This window comes from Limanda limanda, chromosome 9 (assembly GCF_963576545.1).
Source record: "Limanda limanda chromosome 9, fLimLim1.1, whole genome shotgun sequence".
Taxonomy (NCBI): domain Eukaryota; kingdom Metazoa; phylum Chordata; class Actinopteri; order Pleuronectiformes; family Pleuronectidae; genus Limanda; species Limanda limanda.
Window position 1 is genome coordinate 5,278,412 of NC_083644.1, and position 14,787 is coordinate 5,293,198.

Here is a 14,787-nt window from a genome sequence, read left to right on the forward strand (position 1 = left end):
AACATGATGTCCAAAATATCCTGAACATGAAACTATCGATTTTATCCTGTGGAAACCCTGTCTTCATCATGTTGTTTTTCTCCAGTGAAAGGGTTAAGGGTTTTTTTTTTTTTTTTTTTTTAATTTTTTTATGGCTTTTGATGAATCAGGACTCTGTCATCAGGGCTGTCAGACAGGTTCTTCAATTATAAACACCACAATCATCTCTAACTACATTCTCAGAGCTCAACCCTACACAGGATCTTATTTGTGCCACACCACAAAAAAAGAGGAAACCTTGCACAACAGACATGTTTGATATCCCTAAGTAGTCCTTAAATAATGTGGATATTATACATGGAGGAGACAACTAACATTGTCAAACGATAAACCATGAACATACTCTGACAAAAATTATTAATATTTTCTACTAAGGGCTGATTTAGATAGATAGATAGACAGACAGATAGGTAGGTAGGTAGGTAGGTAGGTAGATATATAGATAGATATATAGATAGATAGATAGATAGATAGATAGATAGATAGATAGATAGATAGACAGACAGACAGACAGACAGACAGACAGACAGACAGACAGACAGACAGACAGATATATATTCTTCAGGATGGCTCTTGCTTTTTTGCAAACAACAAAAAATATTGATTCATTGGTTTTTTGAAATACGACATATTTATAATATAGATAAACATTTTAGCTCAAATGAAAATGAGCGCACAGGTAATAAATCAAATCCTGGTGACTATGGTTCCTACGTGGGGTTGTTTCCTCCGGACGGCTGCAGTGTGACACGCCCTGCGCATGCTCACTCCGGCTCTTCCTGTTAGCTTGCTGCTGCAGCAGCTAAAGTGAATCACAAGTTGTGATTTGTCTCTCAGGACATTGGAGGATTTTTTTTTGCGAATGGTGACATCAGCGGGTTGATGTGAGAGTTTTTCACGCAGACAACCAACTAGTAAACAACCCACTTCCGGGTTAGCGTAACACTTGTTTTTCACAGTGTATCGTGTTAGCCAGTTAGCCTAGCAACACACCACCGAGCCAACCACAGGACATGCGCCACGTTAGCTAGCTAGCTTGGTCCCCGGTCCCCGCTGAGGATGGACAGAGACCTGTTGAGACAGTGTCTCGTCTTCCACGGCGAGTCCCTGTTCAACAAGCTGAAGTGCGAGCAGACGGAGAACCCGGACTTCCAGGCGGTGGCACCCGACCTGTGCAAAGTCACCAGTGAGAGGTGAGTCTCACACGTCCGAACTAGATAGACAGATAGATTAGATTAGATTCAACTTTATTGTCATTGCACAGTACAAGTACATATGCAACGAAATGCAGTATAGCGTCTAACCAGAAGTGCAAAAAAAAGGCAGTAAAGTGCAGAGTATTGTGCAAATGAATGCAGAGTAATTGTGCTTATTAAAGTGAAGATGTGAAAATGTTTGTGCATATTAAAGTGAAAATGTAATAAATAGGATCTGTACAGTAGAAATATATAAATGGAATAAAACAGTATTAACAGAAATTAACAGGAATTGAAAGATATAAGGAGGATGAATACACTATGAGCAGGCTACAAATATAAATATATATATAAATATGAATACACTATAGGCAGGATAATACAGTATATAAAAAAAACAAAGTAACAGTCAGTGCAATGTACGAATGTTCAAATGTTCAGTGGTTGGAGGAGGATAGATAGATGGATAGATTACTTTATTCATCCCCGAAGGGAAATTATTAAGTCGTCATAGCAGCCGGTATCTTTGAATACAATAAAATACAATAGAATAAAATAAAAAATATTGAGGTAGGAAGAATAAAAAAACAGAAGCACAAGATAAAATAAAATAGGTAGATAAGGTGCAGTGGCAAGATGATGGTAATAGTACTGATGATAATGTTATTGTTAGACAGTATATAAAAATAGTACAGTATATATAGCAGTATATGGCAGCAACAGTAAATATAGTAATAGTAATATAATGATAATAATTATAACATGTACACATGTATAAATATGTGTATATAGACTTATGTATACAAAGAATATACAGAGAGTATGATACAATATATGATATATAGTAGAGGTATGAATATAAGTATTTGACTATACAATAGGTAATAAAATACACTATGAGTGTAAGCATATGTAGACAGAGTGTGCAAAAGACAATATTATTGTATAACATGATATATAATATCAATATGGTTTATATTAACACATATCACATACGATGTGAAGTAAGTGTATAGAGCAGAGGGTTGTACAGGGAACACAGTGCAAGGAGACAGGTCTATTTAGTGCAGTTCTGTGATGGTGGCTCTGACAGAGAGAGAGAGGAGTTGTACAGTCTTATTGCGGTTGGGAGGAACGACTTCCTGTATCGTTCCTTCGAGCAGCGGGGTTGAATGAGTCTGTGGCTGAAGCTGCTCCTTAGCTTGTCCAGTGTTTTGTGGAGGGGGTGAGAGGGATGGTCCATGATTGCCAGCAGTTTTGCCAGCAACTCAGCCTTCCTTATGAGTTTGGGAAGATAAACATGTGTTTTAAAGGAGTTCGTGGAGGTTTCCTGCATGTGCGATCACCAAGAAACGATCCCTGTGCACATGGATCTGGATTGAAATCAACAGGAAGCATCCATCAGTTTGTTACACGAGTTCAAACCCCGTCCACACCTTGAGATCTCACACGAAAGGGTTCAGAGCTTTTTGCAATAACAAGCCTGAGGCCCTGGATCAACTCAGCAACTTCCAAGCCAATCAAAACGCTTCAGATGAACTCTTATCAAACCACATTCCAGTATTTGACAGGTTGAGTCAGAGCTCAGCTGTTTGTAACCACAGTAAACTGCAGCCTCTTGACGCAGGCCTTCAATACCATATACAAGTGATTTAATGCATGTTTTAATTACTTGCATGGGAACTTTTTGGTGTGACACACCCGCATATCGGAGAAGTTTTGTCCCCATTAAACCCTGATCACACCTTGAGATCCTCTGACAGGTTCTTGGCTAAAGACTGAAGGGTTCAGAGGTTTAAGAATACAAACCCTGAGGCGCTTGAATAACTCGGCAAGTTCCTTTTTAAATCAAAGATTAAGCACCTTCCAACATTTTACCTGATCCTAGTTTCTATTATTGTAATGTGGGGTCATGCTTGAAATTCTGTCACACCTTTAAGTGTTTTCATTTGCAAGTTAGTCAGAAAGTTGTGACTCTTTGCTGCACAGAAGTCATCTAAAGATCCCGGAAGTTCCAGGAGTATCTTGAATATCCCTTCAGACTCTTAAAGTTTTCATGTATGATCAATTTCACGTTAAACTTGTGGAGGTCTCCTGTCTTTTTATATCTGAGGTTGGTCTGAAACGATTCCCTTTGCACATTTATCTAGATTGAAACACTTTGTGCTTTAACGTGCATATCACCCTATTAACTATACTGTGCATAGATGTGTAAAGCTGCTGATACTTTATGATTTTCCATCATATTTTCATTCTTTGACTGGTTTTACAATAAAAACAATATTGAATTGAGCACGATTTGTGGTTTTAAAAACATAGTGAGACCCGCAGATACCATTTATAAAGTACTTTATACTTAGTTTCTTGATTCATATATAAATAGTTTGATCTATGAAATGCCTGAAAAATAGTGAAAGTGTTTAAGTCTAAATCTCCTTAGACCTCAGAGTACAATTTTTTTCCCAATCAGGAAACGAAGGCTTAAACATTATTTCAGGAAATCACCTCATTTGAGAAGCTTGAACCAATGAATATGAATAATATTTGCTTTGAATTTAAACGACTGACTGAATGAAATCAATCTATAATCAAAATCCGTGTGAGTACTTTTTTTCTTGACCAATCCATTGATCATTTCAGCTCTAGTCTTATTTTGAGGTAATTTTCATGATTTGTTGGTAAGGTTCTCCTCTCTGACTGTTTTGTGCAACTCTAAAATTAAGATACTGTGAATTTGAGGTCTCTAACCAAACATTTATTTCTCCAATGAAGTCATTCCAGACATTCTGCAGTAACTGTGTTTTTTTTATTAAAGCTTTTACAATACTGTTCACTTTTCTGGAATCAATTAGACGAAGATTAGTTTGTCAAGTGATAATTTCAAGGAGCCAATGATGAATGTTTCTGCTTCCTGTGCAGCCGGGGTGAGGAGCAGGACAACCCCCTTGTGGAGCAGTTCATTGCCAGAAAGGCTGACATCCTGTTCTGTCCGTCATGGAAGACCACCACTCCTCAGGAAGAGGAGCACGAGGAGCAGGAGGAGGAGGCGGCAGGTCGGTGCTGATTCCACCTCACGTTACATCTACACCCGTGTGTCAGATCTTTAGAATGCCATGTTGAAACGAATGCTCAGGCCTCTCCTGCTCTCTTTGTTCACCTGTTCTGTTCAATACTGGTTTGTATTGCTCATCAGGGCTTCAACCAACAATTATTTTCATTATCAGTTTAGCCTTGTTGTTTTGTCTATAATAGAAGTCAGAAAATTATGAAAAATACCTACGATTAAAGAGCTCAAAGTAATCAAATGTCTTGTGTGGTTCAAACACTGATCATATCACTGTTTTCTCATTTCCTGCGTGTTTGATTTGTATTTTCTCCCTGTGCTCTTCTCAGAGCCCTATGCCATCATGCCACCACTGGAGTTATTCATGGAGGTGTCGTACGAGGAGAGAAGATCCACGCTGTACAGAGACTTGGAAAAGGGAGACATTGTGGTGGGCAGGATCAACAACATAAGAGATTACGGCTTCTTTCTCACTCTGCTGTGCATGGCAGGAGGCCTGAAGAGAGACATAGAAGACCTAGAGTTGTCGGTGAGTCAGAAAGCTAAACTAACAGAGTACATAACTCGGGTCATAAATCTTCTCGCACATTAAAAATGACCTACTTCCACCTAGGTTGATGCCTCATATCATTAAATTAAAGAAAGAGAAAACTGGATCTGCCAGTTTATTTGGATCCGCCAAACAACAATACATTCTTGAGTGATGGACAAAAGATCTGTTCCAAAGACTTTGAGTTCTTTCTGGTTTCAAACCCCTCCCTTCCACCAAGTATCAATAAAATTGGATGAGCAGTTCTGAGGTGATCCTGCTGAAAGACAGACAGACAGCATTAGAAACGTAACCACCTCGGTGAATGTTATAAATAATGCTTGCTAGAACCAACTGTGTGGTTCTCTGGGTTTCTGATGGTTCCTGGTATTTACATCCTGAGCGATGAGAATCTAAAATGCATTCACACTATATGGATTACAACTGTAGTTGAATGGGTCTATTCGCTCTATAGAAGTGTGCACTAGGGATGTCACGAGAACCGATACCTACGACACCTTTCGATACTAACATAACAAAACGATGCCGATGCCCAAGTTTTTGAAGTACCGTAGGCACCGTCAGCTTCGATGCCAGCAGCTGTTAGCAACTTAGCATTAGCATCGGTGCTGCGCCAGTCGACGTTTACATTCTGAAAACCAAGACGGCATCTGCGGCTGCAGCGTTCGCCCCACCTCGACTTGTTTATTAAAAAGGCACAAAGAGTCGTGTATGGAAGTATTTTGCGTTTGACGCCGGGTTCACACCGGACACGGAAGTTACGCCGCCGCTCCGCGCTAATCCTTAGCGCGCCGGCACACGGTTGTTTACACCGGAAGCTGAAGCGGCGCATGGGAGTAGATGGGAGCCAGCTGTTATTTAAGGCTTGGTGCTGCGCTTACGAGTCGCTTTGGCGTCGCTTCAGCGTCCGGTGTAAACCCGGCGTGAGGCAGATGTATCATTTAATGCATAACGTGTCTCACAACAAAGCGTCACTCACATGCGACCGCAACTACCGTATAACCCTCAGTATATGCGCAGCGCAAGCACATTGAATTACCGTATATGACATTAACAACATCCAAATAATGCACTTTTTTTTTACCGTGGTATCGAAATTGGCATCGAGAATCGTGTTATTTTACTGGTATTGGCACCGACTACTGAATTTTTGGTATCGTGACACCCCTAGTGTGCACCAACCCTGCCTCTGCACAACACAACTGAGAAGGCAAGAAATTCGACAAGTAAACTCTTGACAAGGCACACCTGTCAATTGAAAACCATTCCAGGTGACTACCTCACGAAGCTGATTGAAAGAATGCGAAGAATGTGCAAAGCTGTCATCAAAGCAAAAGGTGGCTACTTTGAAGAATCTAAAAATATAAAACCTATTCTGGTTTGTTTAACACTTGTTTTTGTTTATAAAAAGAACGAAAAACCATTGAATGAGAAGGTGTTCTAACTTTTGACTGTTACTGTATAGATCTCCATGAGGTTTTCTAACTTGGGATGAAAACACAATGCAGTTTCCCCTAGAACAATTTCACTTTGAGCTTCTCAGGTATTTGGTGTCATGGGTAAAAGCTCATTAATCAGTTTGATTCCTCCTGCTCCCCTGAGCTTTCTGGATTCTGCACGATTGTAAACGTGATTTCCTCTCCACCTTTAGGCTCTGTGTCACATCAGAGAAATTCCCTCCACCGGCAACCACGACGATCCTCTGTCCTACTACCAGATCGGTGACTTCATCAGAGGTTGGTGTCTTGTTTGGCTTCGTCAGTTTAGTTTTTACACATAGATAGATAAAGTTGGCATGTGTTTCTTAAAGTTATGACAAGACTCTGATCCTTAAAGTGACGGTTGTGGCTAACTGGCCCAATACAGCCATAGCCATGTGCACCTTTTGTAATTTCTTCCTAGTCTGCCTCTTGCTGGTGTTTAGATGCAGGCCTTAGTTCTTAGTTCACACTGAGTCAACACAGCAGTGTCTATTTAAAACAGCATTGTGAGATATGATCCATCGTCATTGTGTTACTGCCCTCTTGTGGCGTCATATATCAACACCCAAAAAAAGAAACTATAAACACCAGTATAGGCTGCAACAAATACTTTTGACTGAAGCTGGTTTGTTTTTATAATGGGATGAGACCTTTTTTATAACATGTCGTTTTTTTTAGAAGGTATTTCGTCACCAAAACAACAAATTTGATGTAATTTCACATGTAGAACAACACAACTTTATTTTGTCTGTGATTATTTAATGTTTTTCTCAATCTTAAATGAGGACAGATAAGGTAAAAACAAATCTCTCTGTGCTTTGTTCTTCCTCAGCTGGAGTGAAAGACATTGACCGCTACCAGGAGAAAGTCACCGTCTCCCTCCAACAGGCGTCTCTGTTGCCCAGCCTGGGGCACGTGAAGCTGGGGGTCATCACCCGAGAGGAGCTGCCCGTACACTACAGGTAACACAAGAACATGACAATACAACACTGAAGAGACTTTAGCAATCTAACACAGAATGAAACAAACAACCTGTAATTTAACAATATAACGCTTTAACAAGGAGGAAACAAGACCAGACAGAAAAAATGAGGATAAAACAATGGAGCATGAGCAAAGAAAATGGAAAAATACAAAAGATTAAATAGCTTCAGCCTGTTCTTCACTTCAATCTCACTTGTTAATAGAACCGATTTATTTTCGGCTAACACTCTTCATTTTTTTACAGCTTGATGTGATTTTTGTGACTTTAACGGAAAATAAACAAACCTATCATGCTTGCTACAACTTGAACAACCATCATGTTTGTCTAATATCCTCATTTATTGCTCTGCACAGATCCTGTGTAGTGTTCTCAGTTTTCCCGATCTAGCTTGGCACTGGTTTACGTTGGTTCACTCTGAATCTTCTCTTTCAGTCGCAGCGTCCGTGCAGCCAGTGACTCCAGTGAGACGTATGAGTTTATTCTGAGGCACTGCCATGGTTACCACAACCCCTCTGTAGTGGAATACCTGCTGGACAAGGTGCGAATCAGCGACACCCACCCACCATCAATGATGAGGGGACTACAGAGGTAAACATGTCCACTGGCTTGACCTACTATTTTCCCAGGAGTTGATTCAGCTTTCAGGATATGTTATGGTGCTTTTAGCAACAGGATTGATTGATCAGTGACTCAGTTGATTTTATAATGACAACCCAGAACAAGGGAGGAATGAGTTGCTCAACATCAGTGCCCAATTAGTGTTAACTCTGAGTTTAACTATGAAAGATTCACAATGTATTTCAGAACCTGGAAAGCAAAAAACAGTGAAAATAATGCATTTTTGAATAATTGTAATATATATATATATATATATTAGGGCTGGGCAAGTTAACTCGTTTCAATGGAGTTAACTCGAGTTAACTCAAGTGATGAGTTAACTCGATTAATTATTAATTATTTGCATTCACTCAGGTTTGATTATTTATTGTTTTATGGTGAAAGTCAGGCTTTTATTTTGTGAAAGTCTGTTGCTGACTGCTGCAGAACAGGAAAAAAGAAAATAATGCTGCAGAACAGGAAAAAAGAAAATAATTGGCGGATAAACAATCGAGTTAACTCATCACTTGAGTTAACTTGCCCAGCCCTAATATATATATATATACAACCTCTTTAAGCCAAATTTCCACTTCAGGGATAATAAAAATCATCTGTCCCTCAGGTTCTTTCTGTAAAACCTTCAGTAACAGTGAGAGGACTCGTGTGAAAGTCCTCAGATTTCTTACCTATGTCTCTTTTCATCACAGTAAACTTTTCCAGCCGGAAGATTTTGCCTCTGCCATCAGGAAGAAGCAGTCTGCAGCCTGGGCCTTGAAGTGGTAACGCTAAACCCTTTTCAATTTTGAATTCAGCTCATAGAAGGATTTCTCTCTCTTCTCCCTCTGGCTGCTTCTTAATGTGAATGTAACCTTTATTTTTCTTTCTTTTCAGTGTACGTGCAGGTGTGGACCTCTTCAAACATGGCCGTCATGTGGAATCTATGAATGAATATAACAAGGCCTTGGAGATCGACACTAACAATGTAGAAGCGCTGGTGGCAAGGGGAGCTCTGTGAGTGGATTCTCATTTTAATACAGGATATCTTACAGATTCTTATATTTTATATTTGTCATTCCTCCTTTATCTGTTTTTATTTCGATGCAATGTTTACATTTGAAAAATAAATTGTTTCCTCAGGTACGCTAACAAAGGCGGCATCATGAAGGCCATAACAGATTTTGAGAAGGCTCTGGAAAACTGTCCAGATCACCGCAACGCCAGGAAGTACCTCTGCCAGACGCTGGTGGAGAGAGGAAAACAGTAAGCACTTCATTCTGTGTATTGACCCTGTTAACAGTTCAGAGTGGTGACATCAGAAGTCAATAATGGTTTAATATACGGTTACTCAATATAGTTTTTGATAAACATAACATGTCGGTGCTTTCTCCCAGCTTAATTAAACCTTTCATCATCTGCATCCTCCCAGTACATTTACATCATGAGCATCAGTATTCCACTTTCTTGCACTGGTGTACAGTTAAATATATATTTAGAAGATGGCTGAATACCGAAAGTGTTTGGTGATTACCAGACTCTGATGGAAAACTGAATTGACGTGACACAATGTGACAGAAATGCTGTTTGGGAACAGATGAGTCAGCATCAACTGCAGTGATTTGTTTTCACACTAAAGATTTGGACAATGTTGAGACGGGAGTGGCTCCAGGAAGTTTGTTAATTATTTGTTACTGTAAATATAGCTCTTAAGTTTCATTGTGTGTGTGTAGGCTTAATTATTTGTTACTGTAAATGTAAATATAAGTTTTATTGTGTGTTTGTGTGTGTGTAGGCTTGAAGAACAAGAAAAACTGGTGACAGCGGAGGGATTGTACAGGAGAGCGTTGTCTCTGGATGACTCGAACCCGGAGGCACAACAGGCCCTGCACAAGATCACAGACGCGATACAGGTGAGTGGGACCACCGCACTTGACCCGGGGTTGGGGGGAAGTTTGCAGGTATGCACGAAGTACATCGTGTACCACATGCTAACAACAGTGGGCATATCGGAGCTTGATGCTCTTGTATTCAAATACAGTATAAGAGATGATGTCAGAAAACAAATAAAGTAGTTGATGAAGCAATTAAAAAAAAACATTCCTTTGTTTTTTGTCGCCCTATTCTTTGTGAATCTGTAAATTTGTGTTTTTTTTGGACGTTTCAATGTTTGGTGTGTCGATGGTGAACACCAACACGCTAAAATTCAATACCGAGCAGTGGGAGAGCAGCTGCATCCCACTGTTTATGAAAACCTGAAACATTCTAACATCACCAGTGTGTGTACAAACCTTAAGTGCACAGTTGCAGTACAAGAAGCAAAATGTCTAAATAAAAGTTTCATTTGATTGGAATCAAAATGTCACTAACGAAAGGGGACAGAAACATTAGCTTTCCTATTCCAGTTATTTAGCCACTATCTAACCTCATTTAAAAATGTTGCCGGTTATTAGCAGCTCAGTCCATTTCCTATATCAGAGGGGAATATTCTGTTTGTATACTGTCTGTTTTAGAAGTATGGATTCGGGAAATGTAAACCGTCTGTTAAGGCCCAGAATTTCAGTGAAAGGATCTAATGAGAGCGCTGTCCATGGTGCTGAATCATGTCTGACTGCATTAACAACGTCCGATACGTTTTTCTCAAAGATGTTTTTTCTGTCATTTACGTGAGCTCTCATCACACTGATGTACTAGCTGCTGTTTGTAATACTGATGAAGTGTTTTGGTGTGTGTGTGTGCGTGTGCAACCACGGAACTCTGCCCTTTGACCCTTCGACTGCCACGGCCTTGTCACCTGTCTCGTGTGGGGGGTGAATAAATCAATAACTGCACAATGACAACGACTTCTCTTCTGGACACTGGGCGTGCTGCCATGTCTCTGGTCCAACACGGTAACGTTGAAACCGCCTCTCTCTCTCTCTCTTTCTCTGTCTCTCTTTCTCTCTCTCTCTCTCTCAATGGGGAACAAATGCTGTTTATTTTCCCTGCACATCTCTGCCCTCTGTCCATCCATCCAACCGCCTGTCTGCCAACTTCCTTACTCCTGGAATCGAATCACTTTTCCTCTGGTAACTACGTGTGCATTCCTCCGTCATTCTGTCACCCGTGGCTTTTGATTGCGACGCTCTTCTGTCCTTCTTAAACTTTTGATTTTCCTTTTCCTCTCCACTTTCTTCTTGTGACCTAAATAACAAAATAAATATACGAATGAATGACTGACCGAATGCCGTTTCTTTTGGGCCTCGGTTGCATGCTTTGGGGTCATGGTGTGTGTGTTTGTGTGTTTGATTGAATATGTCTGCGGGCTTTTGCGTGCCTTTGTTATGCCTTGCCTTGCTCGGCGACGTGAAGAAATCGATTCGCCTGCAAGAAGAAGCGCTGGCTAAGGAGCAGGTGAAAGATAAGAGCGGCCAGACCAGCGCTGAGAAATTGCGTAAGATCTTAAAAGAAGAGAAGAGGTGAGTTGGTTCTTATCTTTTAAAGGTACGGGAACGATCAGTCACCACGTACCGGCTCCCTAGTTTTGATGTGATGTCATTCTGAATCATTAATAACATGTTTTAAAACTTATTTTGTAGTTTCAAATGCTGGTAAGGCCTTTCAATAATGTAAGTTATGTTAAATTCAGCACATTGATCAGGATGAGAATATCAGTGGATTTATATTTCCCTCAGAATGAAGAAAAAGCGGAAGAGGTCATCATCTTCCTTGTCATCGTCCTCAGCTTCCTCCAGGAACTCCTCTGCTTCCTCATCTTCCTCCTCCTCCCGTAGGAGGTCCAAAAAGAAGAAAAAGAAGCGTAGGAGGTCCGAGCGTGGAAGTAAACGCCACCGTAGGATCTCCTCAAGGGGGAGCAGGGGGAGTGAGGAGGGTAAGAGTGAGAGAAATGGGGGGAAGGATGAGGATGAGGTGGAGTGGTTTCCCGCACCTCCAAACACCTCCGCCACCTTTCTCAACAAGAAGGGAGGCCCAGGGTTTGGAGAGGGGGATGATGAGGAGGAGGAGGAGGAGGAGGTAGAGGAGAAGATCGGTGAAGAAAGACGGATCTCTCAGCTTTATTCTTTGTCGGCAGCTTCAGATAACGAAGATTCCGACTCCTCACGTAGAGAAACCAAGAGAAGGGAGAGCAAGGAGAGCAGGACTGGGAGAAGGAAGAGCAGGAGCCCAGAAAGAAAGGATAGACGGAGCAGAAGTAGCGTAAAGAAGGATAAACACAGGGAAAGGGAGAAGGAGGATAAAGGGAGGAACAGTGACTCCAGGAGGAGAAGTAGCTTAGATGAGAGCAGGAAGCGGAAAGTCTCGTGCTCATCAGTGGACTCGGAGTATTCACGGAAATCTAGTTTATCTGGTTCTGCTTCCAAACTCCTGGAGAACAAGTCAAAGAGGAACTCTGTTGATGGCAGTAGGTATGACAACAGAGGGAGGGAGGACGTGAGCGAGGTACAAGAAGTGAAAAGAGAGAAGGAGCCTAGACAGGGGGGGGCGGAGGGAGAATTGGGTAAAAGTGCTGGAAATCAGAAGGAACAGAGAGGTGTGTCCGGGGAGAGCTCGAAGAAACCGCTTCCCTCCAACCTCCTCGATATCTTCAGCCAGATCGCAAAGTTTGAGAAGGATAAAGGAGTCGGGCCCAAAAAATAACTTCAAAACAAAAGCCCAGAAAAGGCCAAAAACAAGTGTTTAAAAAAAAGAAATGGATGTTTGTGCCATTAATTCAACTGAGAAACTGTCGGTTGAATGGGACAAGTCGGTGTCACTGTGGCAAAAAGAGGGATTTTGATTTGAATTGTGAAATTCTTTCTGGGGGATTTAAGGCCTGTAGTGAGCTGTAAGTTTTGCTGGATATTAGTTGTCATAACAAATGTTCATCTGAAAAGATAAACAATTAATAAACAATTGAAGAAAACATCTAATAATGTGAAAACCTCATATTACTATTGTGAACGCTGGTCATTAGTGAAAATTCATTAATTTCTATCTGATATATCATATTGAAAGATAATGTGACCAAATATGATTTATGTATCAAAGAGTTATTTAGTCAATATCATACATGAGCTGTGGTAATTTCCCACTTTACAAGCTACTGCATTAGTTGTCCTGTATGTGTCACATCAGCTGCTACAGGCTTTAACATGTGTTGTTCTTTGTTTATCTCAAATTGAGACTTTTCTCTTAAAGGTTATATATATATATACTGTATATGACATTTACTGCCACTAGATGTCGCTCTCTCACCAGCACTCATGTTCTCAGTTGACCAAAAACTGAAAACAGTTCAAACCAAACTTGCTAAAAAATAACTAACACAAACTGACCTAAAACTATAGTAATCATCTTAGAGCTAAATACGTTTTGATGCTCAGATCCAAACACTTGGTGGGAGGGTCACTTCGTTTTCATGGTCATCATTTCTCCATGTTTTTAAAAGGAGAATAATTCTTGGCTGTGATATTAATGATCATAATCTCAGATATATAACCTTTAATAAGATTCTGCCTTGTGTCCGTTTGTCTGATCTTTCTGTGGCTTGTTGAATATCTTCCCAGACAACTTGACTGTTAGTTCCACTGTTCTTTTTTCAGCTTTATACGATACAGATGTTCCAGTTGTGTGCCAACACGTTTTCTCTTGTCGTGAAACAAACTCGATGAATAAAGCGTTTACAATGTCAACACTACATGTTGTTATTCTTAAGTCTTTGTGTTTGAATGATTTAATGTTTTACATCAGGTTGATCATTGACAGTTTTATACGACTTTTGTTTTGTGAGAAGCGGCACATGATAAGAGTTTCTCTTACACTTATAACAGGTCTTTAATATTGTACAAATGTATTATTTGGTTTTTAAATTACTAATTTTAGAAATGCACTACACTGCAGAAAGAAACATTTTTCACAGCCCATTTGTAAAAATCAAATTTCCCTGAAGCAGTTTCACTATTTTACAATTATCGGTGCAAGTACTTGATCAAACACTTGTTTTTCCAGCTGAATATAAACAGAGAAGTGGCTTCAGGGTTTTTCTTAGTGATGTGCAAGCTTCTCTAAACAAGGTCAGCAAATTCTATCCAACATTTATCAGCTGAAGTGTGTTTAGAGGCAAATGAAGAGGTTTTCTTAGTCATTTCACTCCAGATTAAAGCAAAGTTTAAGACGAATCCTGTAACGATCATCACAGAGAAAAGCATCAGCACCATGAACATTTATACGAACATTCATGGTCTCCAGAGGACTCTTTAAATGTTGTTTCATTAATTGACTCAAAAGATGAATTAATTAACCCCCCAGACTTTAGACCCAAAAACCTTTAAAACCAAGTAATTGACATCTTCCTTAGTCCTACTTTAATTTAATTTAATTTAGCAGTATATCAAAGATCAGCTAACATGTCATTATCAGCATCATGGTGAACATTGTACCAACATTGACATGTTAGCATTATGATGCATAAACTGACTTTATTATCCAATATCACATGAGTTGAATCCTGCTCTAAAAGCGACCTTTAGCTTTTCTACATTAACATATTGTTTTCTTTTTAATATTATTCTTTATTTTCCGTCAGTCTGAGGAAACATTGTCCAAAAGGTCAAACACATCTGTTTGTCTCTCATCCTTCAATTTAGCAAATTAAACCAAACGTGGCCTGGTGGCTTATTGGTGCTTTAAGCTACTTGGTGTCACACGTTTGATTTAATAACTGGACACACACACACAGACACACACCAGTGGCAGTGCGACCAGCCGTGCGCTTCTCCCTGTTAAAGTAGCTTATACTTTAGGCTTAGCTCACAACCTTTCACTTTCCTCCTCAATCATTACTGGTCCCATCATCAGTGACGCAGCAGATCATGTCCCGGTCTATCTTGTTAGGGCAGATT

The 14,787-nt window shown here is 40.1% G+C and overlaps 1 protein-coding gene across 1 annotated transcript; it reads left to right on the forward strand.

Annotated features, from left to right (window-relative positions):
• The first annotated feature begins 825 nt into the window (after nt 1–825).
• On the forward strand, nt 826–13,583 carry ttc14 (tetratricopeptide repeat domain 14). Its single transcript, XM_061078514.1, has 12 exons — nt 826–1,232; nt 4,155–4,288; nt 4,629–4,828; nt 6,501–6,585; nt 7,163–7,292; nt 7,748–7,903; nt 8,620–8,691; nt 8,804–8,923; nt 9,050–9,172; nt 9,702–9,819; nt 11,258–11,364; nt 11,581–13,583. The coding sequence occupies exons 1-12, from the start codon at nt 1,099–1,101 to the stop codon at nt 12,542–12,544; spliced, it is 2,343 nt and encodes a 780-aa protein (XP_060934497.1). The 5' UTR covers nt 826–1,098; the 3' UTR covers nt 12,545–13,583.
• Nucleotides 13,584–14,787: the final 1,204 nt, after the last annotated feature.